We start from the raw sequence: 12046 nt of genomic DNA on the forward strand, positions 1-12046 counted from the left end.
TGTTACAAATGTAGCTATCTTGGATGGAGCTCACCAATGTAGCTCACTTTGTTTGCATGAAATGCTAACCTACAATTAACTTTTGTTGTGCTGCCACTCACAGAACTGTTGTTACAATATAATGATTTGGGTATCACACTATGTCATTCCAAATTATCTGTTAAAAAAAAAAAAAAAAAAAGTGCTATCCTTGGACTACTGCAAATATATGCAAAAGTAAAGTAGTGGATTTTGTACAACTATATATTTTCTGAAGACATCTTTATATTTGCTGTGATATTTGAGTGTTATCATAGGATACATATCGAGGTAATAAAAGTATGCTTTTCCTTCCCCCCAAACCCCCCCTCATGTTTTAGTCATTTTCAGTAAATTTAGTGCATTTTGTTCCTCACAGCAACATAAGGAGAACAAATACTTATGAAAATTCTAAAAAGGTTTTTGGAATGCATTACTAAGCATACATTTTAATTTGACTGTACTGCTGAAACATAATGACATATGTTTTTAGGTTTTTAATCTCTTCATAGTGTATCTAAGTGTATCTTCATAGTGCACATATACATCTTGATTTTTTTAAGAATTATGTTCATGTTTAATGTTGATGCATGTTTCATTTTATGTTTAACATTGATGCGTGTGTGTTTCATGTTTAACATAGTAATGGTTTTGTGTAGCATATTATTTATATTTAAATTAATATTTTTTTTAGTATTATAGCTGCTTTGTTCATTATAATTTATTTATTAAGTATTTTATCTTAGATTTTTTGAGAATGAAGAACAGCCTGTGCAGTTTCCTTACAGAGCAAAAGCTATATTTGCTTTTCAGAGAATTGATGATATTGATGTGTGTTTTTTTGGCATGTATGTCCAAGAATATGGCTCAGAGTGTGCTTTTCCTAATACACGGTAATACATAAGTTGCATATTTCATAATTATTATATCTCCAAAAGAATTTTTTTCTTGTGTGGATTTACACGAGATGCTTATTTCAGTATGTATTCATTAAATTTATCTTGATTTTTTTACTTCCTTGTACTAAGTAAAGGAAGTACAGTCAAAAGTCGTTAATCCTGACTCGTCGGGACTTCGGCGATTCCGAATTATCGATTTTTCCGGATTATAGATCATCAGTTTAAATCTGGTAAGATGGCATGCAGAAATTATAAAATTAAAAATATGAAACCGTAATTTATGAAATAAAGAACAATTATAATCTAAAGGGTATCAAAATTTACAAAAAAAAAAAAAAAAAAGCTTAATATTTATTTGTTTACTTTATTAAACATTTCATTCAATGTAAGTTGTTTAAGTTGCTTCGTTTTTTATGTTATAATACATTCTCTTTAATTCTATAAACAGACATAATTTCTTGTTCATTTACAAAGTTCCGCTGTTCAAGTCCTATAATTGCTGTGTCGAGAATACCAACTAATTTGTCAATCGAAATTTTTTCGTTTTCAATAACCTCTGTTACTTTCTTCACTATCGGAAGCGAATTATAATGACGAGGCATTTGATTTAAATCATATCAAAGACGAGATGAAATACTATATTGAATAAGCAATTATAAGCCAAATAAAATAAAAACATCTGCTCTTAAGATAAGGATAGTGCTGACAGATCAACTTCCAATTCAATGCACGCTGCCGCAGCGTTAAAGATAAACAAAGTTTAGATAAACAAACGTTAAAGTTTAGATAAACAAAGGATATGCCTTTATCCATTTTTTGCAGCAATTCCACTTTTTGTTTAATGGACTTCGAAACATACTTTCGCTTTGTAGATCGTTTACGTATTAGTAAATATATATCAGAAATTCTATTTGACATAATCGAAAGTTCAAGCTTACTTTTATAAAATTGCTCTAGCAGTCTGCAAAAAATAATAAGCTGAATCCAATTCGAAGATTAAGGAACAACGCAATCAGCAACATTAACTGAATTAGATAATTTTAGCTTAGCTTATACCGTTCATTATACATTAAACGCACATTCGTAGATGTATTTTGCGCATGCACACATGCATATTCGCAGCCGTAAAGGTTTTACGACCTTTACGGCTGCGAATATGCACGACGCATGCGCAGAAAGTTTTTAGCTTTGAGGTCCGGATTGTAGATCATTCCGGATTATGGGTGTCCGAATTAACGACTTTTGACTGTATTGTAATTGCAAAGAATTTCAGGTACCAATTTTCAATGAAAATATCCACTTTCACTGCTGCCAAATCCACTTGAATAATATTTTTGCATTACATCTTTATGTACAGAAAGAATAAAGACTCTTTTTTTCAAAATGGGTTTAAAATGGAATCAGAAGAAATTTTATTCATGGCATCTGTAAGTATGTATGTATCTAGCATAAATCAAAAACAAGTAGCCTCAGAACATTGAAATTTTGTATATGGGACTGCTATGAGGGTTGCTATTTATTTCTGGCCAAATAATGAAAAAATAAATATTTATGATCGAAATTAGTTTTATTGTTTTTTAAAGTATTCTCCATGAAGATCAATACACTTTTGTATGTGTCTGAACCAATTTTCGATGCACTTTTTCTACTCTGATTGACATAACGCCAAAACATGCATTTTGAATGCATCAACTGCTTCTTTGGGTGTTCTCAAATCCCTGACCACATAATTTATTTTTGATGTGCAGAAATAAAAAAAGTCATTGGGTGCCAAATCAGATCTGTATGGCAGATGACCCATCAGTTCGATGTTTTGACGCATAAAAAATTCCTTTGTTTGAGCTGATGTGCAAGAGCTTGCATGGGCATGATAAAGAATGATGGGCCTCTTCTGCTTTTGTTGAATTTATCCAATGATTTCTGGCAAACAAATAATCATGTACCATTTATCCTGCATTGCTCTAATGCTACTGTCATCATATGACCGGTCATGCTGAAGAACACAGGCAACATGAGCAACTTTTGTTAGATTTGACTTGTCTTGAAAGACCCATGTAGTCGACTGCTGTTTTGTTTCAGGCTCAAATGCATAGATCTATGATTCGTCACCTGTGTAGATGTTATACACAGCCTTTGATGCACCTTGAACATATTTTTCCAACATTTCCTTGCACCAATCAACATGAGCATTCTTTTTAGCATTTTTCCTATTAAGTAGTATCCAATGCAAAGAAATCTTTTTTGCAGCCAAATGTTCATATAATATTTTATTGATGCTTGCCATACAAATGTCCATAGATGCCTGAATCTCATAGTATGTCACATGATGGTCTTGCTTTATCAATTTATGCACAGTGTCAATATTTTCTGGCACAACTGATTTTGCACAACCTTTTGGGATTCATCCTGGAGCAAACATTGACCCTAATTGAATTTGTTATACCAGTCTTTTGCAGTGCTGTAGGATGGGGCTTTATTGCTCTATAAAGAATTAAGTTCATTAAAGCACTCTTGTCTTGATAATCCACATCAAAAGTTATGAAAAATAATCACACGAAAATGTGAAGGAATCAATTTAATTTTTTGCCCGAGAGGAACTTTTTGATTTACTGTAAACAACACAAATCCCGCTAAAATGTGAAAACTTTCTGAAAGAGTTATGTTTAAAAATATCAAAATTTCGATTAGAATTGTCAGGAATCGCCTAGCAACACTTACTGTTGCCAAGGCCAGAAATATAAATAGCAACCGTCATATAACATGTAGTTGTGCACCTCCCTTTTTGGTTACAATCAGCAAAACCAAACATATATAAGTATATGTATATATATTTAATGGAAAAAAAGAAGACTTGTCTTGATGATGTAGAACGTAGAAGATTGAATCTGTAATGAAGAGATGGCGTAGAATGCTGAAGTGCTGATCCACAATGAATAGGAAACTGGCAGCTGGGACAGATTAAATCTTTATTTTATGTTAGCAAACATGTTGCAGCCACAAAAACATGACACATTATTTCAGGGTTCGTACGGTCCTTAAGAGTCCTTAAATTTTTTGGAATTGATTTTTGGTCTTTAAAAGTCCTTAATTTTGGCTAAAATCAGCAGAAAGTCCTTAATTTTAATCATCTGAAATTTCTGTCTCTTTTTATGACTGCCATTTTGAGTGTGAATTAGCATTTTGGAGGAATATTTTTGGCGATTCACTGACTTATTTGGTTATCTTTTGAATGGGTTCATGGGTTATAATTTGTTTCTATTTCTAATAAAAATGATGGGATACTTGAGTTTCTAAGCAAGAAGTGAAACATAAGCATTTCGAAATTCCTTTTTTCTAATAAAGAACACTTAAACAACTTTTCGCTTTTGGGGATGTGAATTCTTTTATTAAACAGCTCTAAATTTGGCGACTTGTCAACATTTTGGCAATTTTAGGATCAGTTTCTATAGAAAATTTTTAATTCCGAGATCTGACAATTTTTCGACCAGTTTTTTTAAAGCATCATAATATTGATAAATTTCATTAAAATAATGGTAATATATTGAAATTATATATAAAAAATAACATTAAAATAAAACATTCTATTTTTCGCTGTCATATTATAAAGTTTCATTTTGGCAACTTATACAATATTATGAATCTGATAAATAAGGCATATTGCTATAAAGCATAATTTACGAAACAGCTCTTAGCAAGAACAAAATTAGCTATGCAATTAATTAAAAATGTCTTCTTTTTAATTTTTTCATAGTAAGCATTTTTCCCATGCAATTGTCTCGGAATATTCAAAATTCTCAGAATATGCATCAGTTTTCTCTATAAAAGTAATTTTACACTTTTTCCCTCCTTCTTTTTTTTTTCAAAATATTTCTGACTTTTTGCTGTTACATAATTGGTAGGGATAATTTTTCTTTAGTATTTTAGACACTGTATTCTTTAGTATTGTATTTCTGTAGTATTTTAGACAGCTTGGAAAGTTTAGAAGGGTTTGAAGTCAAGCTTTATAGACCCACGATCCTAGAAGATTTGAGAAATATGTGACAAAATGAAAAATGTCTCCATGATATCGACAAGTAATGGATGTATTTTACAGGAAGTTTAGGATGAATTTCTTACCTTTTGGAGAACGTCTGGAGAACAATGAAAACATAATATTTAAATGTTTTACTCCTGATACTAGAATCTTTTTCTTAACATGTTTATCTTCCCTTTATTTTCTCTACCTTTCACTAGACACAAGCATCAAAAATATCAAAAATGCATCTAATCTTATCAATGGGCAGGCATTATAGAAAGGGATTTTTTTATTAATAAAGAAATTGAAAACTTACAATTTAAAAGATTCATCTAATATGCCTTAATGCATCATACACAGAGCTGGCACTAGGCATTTTCCCACCTGATACAATCTCTGTGGATCCTAAATTCTAAACGTTTTGCTATTTATAGATTTTGTTGTTCGGTGTGTCACTAAATTCTAAAAATTCTGCCACACCAGCTTTGTAACCGGGCTTTACCATATATATTTCATATTTCTTCTGAATGTTCATATTACTAAAGAAATAGAATTAGCCACTTTTTCTATACATTCTAAATGCATTTAGTGTTTTTTAGAATAACAGAAATAATTAGATCCAAAAATTCTAAAATGAAAAGGAACTGTGTTGAAGAAAGAAACTGAATACATAAAGAAAATTACTCCTCGAAGATATGTGCAGTTATTATTATGTAACTTACCCAATTGTTTATAATTTCAGCCTTTCAGTTTATGATTCAGTCAGGGGTTTGGGACTATTTAACTTTTACCAGATCAAGTAAACCCTCATAGGTACCTTGTGGACAGGTTGACAAGTTAGGAGATAAGCACACAGAAACTAGCATTGAGACAACTCTCTAATTGTTAGAAAAGATGATTAAAGAGAAGGAAATGAATATAAACTAGCCAAAATGTTTGGAAAGGCTTTAAATTAAAATGAAGGATAAATATTTTGTTGAGTGTTATTACAAAACATATGTTTTGTAGCTTTTAATGTGTATCCTAATATCGTTTAAGAATCAATGTCATAAATTACATGTATTTTAAAATGTGAAATTTTATTAGATTTTGATTTTAATTGGCTTTTTTAACAAACATTGTTAAAACATAAAATTTAATAGTGGCCATGTAAATCCATAATGACTAAGGTTATCTAATTACCTAATTTAATTATTTATAACTAACTGCTTACCCTTAAAAGTTATCTCTACATATTAAAGCGAGTTATTGCCCTTCATTAACACTTACTGTGGTCACAAGATAAAACACAAAAATCTAAAAATTCAAGTAAAACTTATTCTTTGCATAATTCTTTGCATCTAGTGAATACAAAACAACTTATCATCTGCGGTACTTTAATCGCTTACTGGAACATTAAAGTATATTAACTGGGCTACAAATCCCTTGGAACTCTACACAAAGCTATGACACTAACTGCATTAAACAAAGCCTGACTAAGTTTCAACACTTGCCAACTGTGTCTACATCAGACCTTTCAGGTTTGTTCTAATGAGCATGTCTCTCTCTAGACAAGCAACAGCGGTGACAACATTCAGTCTTTTGTTATGAATCATGCTGATTATGATCTTACTTCTCATTTTAACCTATACCGTTTGACGTAAAATCTACCTGCTATTTACTAAACCTCTAGACTGACTAAGTATGTAACAAAATGAGATAAAAAATCAACATACAGCTAACTATTAGTAAAACATAAGTAAATGTCATCTTCTTTCAAATATGTCCAACTATTATAAGTGTAAAATATTTCATCCTACTTAATAAATTGTATAAAATTTATTTTATTCTCAAACTTATTAATCATTATGTTAATTAATTCATGTTTAGCAATAATGCATACTACTCAGGGATCTGTTTTATTTTTAGGATGGTATTACAAAAGTGAAATTCAGGCATAGAATAGTATTTTTAATTGAATTTATTCAGTTCCCATTTGCTCATAGGTCCTTAATTTTTTCATTAATGGTCCTTAAAAGTCCTTAAAAGTACTTAATTTCTTTGTGCAGAAATGTGTACGAACCATGTATTTGTGTCTATTTAAAAATGTTTACATTTTTGATTGATTTGCTATAAGAAGAGAACAGTCCAATTAAGCCGAAGTGCAGAAAGCAAATGCATTATATTTAGGATTAGATCTTAATTCTGACTTAGTTAGTTTTGGTTCTCAATTTTGATTGGATAATTATTACTGCTGTAAAAATTATTGTTGGCTGTGTTTGGATTTTAGTTCCACATGCTTCCAGCATTATGTAAGAGTCGAATGACATTAGAATGGTCTCAAATTTGGGAGAAAAGGGAAACATATAAGGGTTAATTAAGAAGTTGCCAATTATTATTATTATTATTATTATTATGTTAGTGTTGCAATCATATTTTTTTCTTACATACACACATACATATATATATATATATACAGTACAAAGTCTGAGATCCGGACATCGTTGGGATTTTGACTATTCCGGATTTAGAATTTTTCCAGATATTAGATCATCAATTTAAATCTAGTAAGATGGCCTGCAGAAATAATAAAAATTAAAAATATGAAATTGTGATTTATGAAATAATGAGCATTTATGATCTGAAGAGTATCAAAATTCACAAAAAAGGCTTAATAATATTTATTTGTTTACGTTATTAAACATTTCTTTTAGTGTGAGTTATTTAAGTTGCTTCTTTTTGTGCTAATACTTTCTCTTTAATTCTATAGACAGACATACTTTCTTGATCAGTTATGAAGTTCCATTGCTCAAGTCCTGTAATTGCTATATCGAGAATTCCGACTAACTTGTCAATCAAAATTTTTTCGTTTTCAGTAACCTCTCTGCCACTTTCTTCACTATCGGTAGTGGCATTTTCTGGATATAGAACCATAGTACAGATGTCATTGTCCGTTAATAGATTGATGATTGGGGCATTGTCATTGCAATGAAAAACTTCTGTTATATCATCTTCATTTCTCCTTCTCCACATTTCTTTACAAAATCAATTGATTGGAAATTTTTGCCTTTGGTTTACAATATCCAAAAACCTTCAAATTTACTGCTATGATCTTAATCATCCTCACTATGAAATATAGTAGCTGGCCATACATTATGCCAAGCATTTTTTAAAGTATCTAAAGACCCATCTTCCCATGATCTTACGATGCTCATGCAGCAGGTTTTGTGTTAAAATATTTCAAAAATTCCTGAATAGTCTTGCCTTTATTCAAGAAATTTAACATGGATTTTAAAAATGCTACTTTATATTTGAATTACGACTCAGGCACTATTCAGATATCCATGGGCTGAATGATGGATGTACAATTTGGAGGAAAGAATAATAGTGATACATTTTCTTTCACTAAAACTTTTAAGTGAAGTATGAGCCAAACTGAGCCTACAATCAGGACAATTTATGCATCATCGAGTAAACCAACTGAATTCAAATTTTGCCAAGCCTGTGAAATGATTTTCAAACCAATCATTCATTAACACTTGTGTCGTTAAATTTTTCCTCGTCAACATTTCTTAGCACTTTATGTAATATTCGCCAAGCGTAATGTCAGCATAAAAGATTGTGATACCCTTTGTTATTCAATTATTAATATAAAAAATGTTTAGGCATCGTTGCATGAGTCATTACTCAAGTTGTCATGTGTTGATAAACATGCAGTGATGAAAGCAAAATACAATAAATAATAATTCGCCAGGTTGGTGTCAGGGATATAAAATATTAGTAGGTATAAAATCAATGATGTTTCTATGTAGAATGTTTCGGTTTGAGATGTATGCCAAGCAGATACGCAGCTATGGAGACAAATTATTGATTTTGCATATTTATGCTAAAATGATTGTTTTTTAAATGAGGTATTTTATTTAGTGCCCAAGTGAAATTATGAATCGGGACTCTCTACATGTTTTATTATGGGGGGTGCAATGAAATGCCCATGTGTAAAGCATACACACACACAGACACACACACACACAAAAAAAAAAAAAAAAAAAAAAAAAAAAAGGTGGTTGCTGGCTTTTGAAGTCCAGATTTCAGATTATTCTGGATATTGGACGTCTGAACGTCCGAATTTCAGGCTTTGTACTGTATATATATATCCATTGTGTTACCTGTCTCAATGAGTTTAATTTTTTTGTTCTTTTATGTTGGTACATTGTGCATTTTTTGCTTTAAAAGTGATTGAATTATGTGGTTCTTATGTTTCAGTTAAGGTTTTTATGCTTTTAGTTCATCAGAATGCAGTAGTTATAAAATTATCGACAAATTAAAAAATTGTTTAAGTGGAACTAAGCCTAATGTAGCTGCCATTTGTTTGCATTTGAAACTCTTAGTCGAATAGTTGAATTAAGTCAAATTGTGCACCAACTGTAGAGTGTGCAAAGTAGGACCAAAAGTAAACTTTCAATTTTGTGCTGTGAAAAATCTGTCTTCCTGTGTGCTGGCCGAATTGCTTGTTTTTGCATAGAAAGTCTAATTTTAATTGTAAAATATATTTTTTAAAACTGTTTTACCTGTATTTGGTGTTTTATGTTTTTCTGTATTTTATAATTTTTAATGAAGATGTTTTGAGTTTTTATGCATTTTGTCTTGCTGTGAAATAAGAACTGAATTAATGGAATGGGATATGTATCTGTAATGAAATTCACACATATAAGTTTATATGAAATTCAGCAAAAAGTATGTATAATTTAATAGGTCATGCAAGGAAGTCATGGGATGACTCCATCAGATTTTTTTTCTCTTCTAGGCGTGTGTATATAGCTTATCTAGACAGCGTTAACTTTTTCCAACCTAAGCAACATAAAACTGCTGTATACCATGAAATTCTTCTTGGCTACCTTAGTTATTCAAAACGTCTGGGGTATGCATAATTTTCTTTAACTTTTTAATTAAGTAAATCCCATTGTGTTCATACAAAATTTCCTTCCATTATGAGAATTTAGTTTCTGAAAAATTTTATTTTACTTTTACACAAATTTTCTGTAATTTTTACTGTGTGTAATTTTATTATATAATTTCAATGAATTTTTTTTATTAATGTGTATTACAAGCTTTCATGACTATTTTAATTAAAAGCAAAAATTTCTTGAACAAACTTTGAGCTGGTAAGTCCATTCTCATAATATTTATATCAATTTTATTTACATCAATATATTAGAATGTACAATGTGAGTTAGAGCTCATCCATATTGAAACAGAAAGGGCCTCTTACCAAAGTGTTGCTACAGTGTAGGTAATGCTGAATAGTCTAAACCATTAATAAGAAATTAAAAAATATTAAGATGAATTTATATTTATCTCAAAATGTTAATGTAAGCATCTGCATTCATATTTCACTTCACAAAAGCCAGGTAGCCAAATGCCACACTGGGGAAAAAGAAATCATAACCATAATGCTTCCCTCGCTAAACATTATTTGAGAAAAAATACACTTTTGCAACTGGACATCTCTTGAATTAGCCTAATTTTCTACAAGAATTTTTTTGAGAGCAATCGAGTTTCCATTGCAAACTCTAAGAAAAATTTCAAATGTTTGCAATTAGAAGTAATACATTATTTTGTCTAGAAAGTAAAATAAGAGTTTTGCTAAGTTCTAAACACTATTGAATTTATGTTACAGTAATAGTGGTTGTTATCTGTGCCTTTTGGGATCATAGCAGCCTTTTATATATCTTTTTATCAGTACTTGTTGTTTTTAATTTATATTAGGTTGAAGAAACAGAAATAGGCATTTGCCAGGTATTGAATTAAAACTAAAAATATTAGGGTGAATTGATAGAGAAGAATGTGTAAATTAGACATGTGATGACTTGAATGTTTGAAAAAGTATAGTGAATGACTGGCAGTTAAACCAAATTCTCTTACAATTTTAATAGGCAAATAGAATTGGAAATTTACTCTTTATAAAAGGTATGCTGGGAAGGGGAATGAATTATTGAGGATAAGTTTTGGATATACAAGGTCTGCCCCCAAAATAATGAGAATGATTAAAAGTAATTGTTCTCCATATTCACGATTACATTACCTTCAGAATAGAGGCCTTATGATTAACTGCCACTCTATATAAAAGTGGAGAAGTCTTCATTTGAGGTGTAGTTCAAACACATCATCACAACTATTGGATATATTCAGTTATCCCAAAACAATGTCCTTTGAAATGGATTTTAAGTTTAGAAAATTTTAATCCATGGTCCTCAGGAATAATGATATGTGACTTGGCACACTCTTTTGGTAAAGGAATTATATGTTTTTTATATCACGGTACTTTTTTCTCGAATGACTTGGCACAGTATTAATTAGGCACTCCCATTGTGCAGAATGTTGCTGAGGTTCTGTTGCAAACTTAGCTGATGAAGATTATCTTCATTTGTCCCATACTAATTTAGCACTTCATGCATAATCAAAAAATCAAATTTATTGTTTCAGTCATACATCTATGTATTAATGATATATGTAATGTACTAAGCATATTATGTTCTGAAACTAACTACTACTAAACATATTGTGTTTTTATTGTACTACTAAACATATTGTGTTTTTGTTGTACTACTAAACATATTGTGTTTTTGTTGTACTACTAAAAATATTGTGTTTTTGTTGTTTGACTTCTAAATTAATACAGTTCAAAGTCTGAAATCCGGACTTGTCGGGACTTTGGCGATTCCGGATTTTTCCGATATTAGATCATCAGGTTAAATCTAGTAAGATGGCATGTAGGAATTATAAAATTAAAAATAAATTTGAAATCGTGATTTATGAAATAATGAAGTATTTATGATCTAAAGGGTATCAAAATTTACAAAAAAAAAAAAAAAAAAAAAAATTAATATTTATTTGTTTACCTTATTAAGCATTTCTTTTAATGTAAGTTCTTTACGTTGCTTCGTTTTTTGTGCTAATACTTTCTCTTTAATTCTGCAGACAGACATAATCTCTTGTTCAGTTACATTGCTGAAGTCCTGTAACTGCTGTTTCAAGAATTCCGACTAACTTGTCAATTGAAATAATCAATTTATAGAATTTTTTTTTTTTTTTTTTTTTCAGTAACCTCTCTGTCACTTTTTTTATTTTCGGTAGC

General features: G+C 30.3%; 1 protein-coding gene across 7 annotated transcripts in view; it reads left to right on the top strand.

Moving 5' to 3' along the window:
• LOC118205803 (CREB-binding protein-like) overlaps nucleotides 1–12046 on the top strand; it is a 173740-nt gene that overhangs the window by 112077 nt on the left and 49617 nt on the right. For all 7 annotated transcript variants that reach the window (XM_085810520.1, XM_085810519.1, XM_085810517.1 and 4 more), the window contains 2 exons: nucleotides 765–911; nucleotides 9716–9829. In XM_085810520.1, coding sequence (XP_085666646.1) covers nucleotides 765–911; nucleotides 9716–9829 — 261 coding nt within the window. The remainder of the gene's footprint in view (nucleotides 1–764; nucleotides 912–9715; nucleotides 9830–12046) is intronic.

The sequence above is a fragment of the Stegodyphus dumicola genome, chromosome 2 (assembly GCF_044657685.1).
Source record: "Stegodyphus dumicola isolate Sdum_Otavi_A_Nest chromosome 2, ASM4465768v1".
Classification (NCBI taxonomy): Eukaryota; Metazoa; Arthropoda; class Arachnida; order Araneae; family Eresidae; genus Stegodyphus; species Stegodyphus dumicola.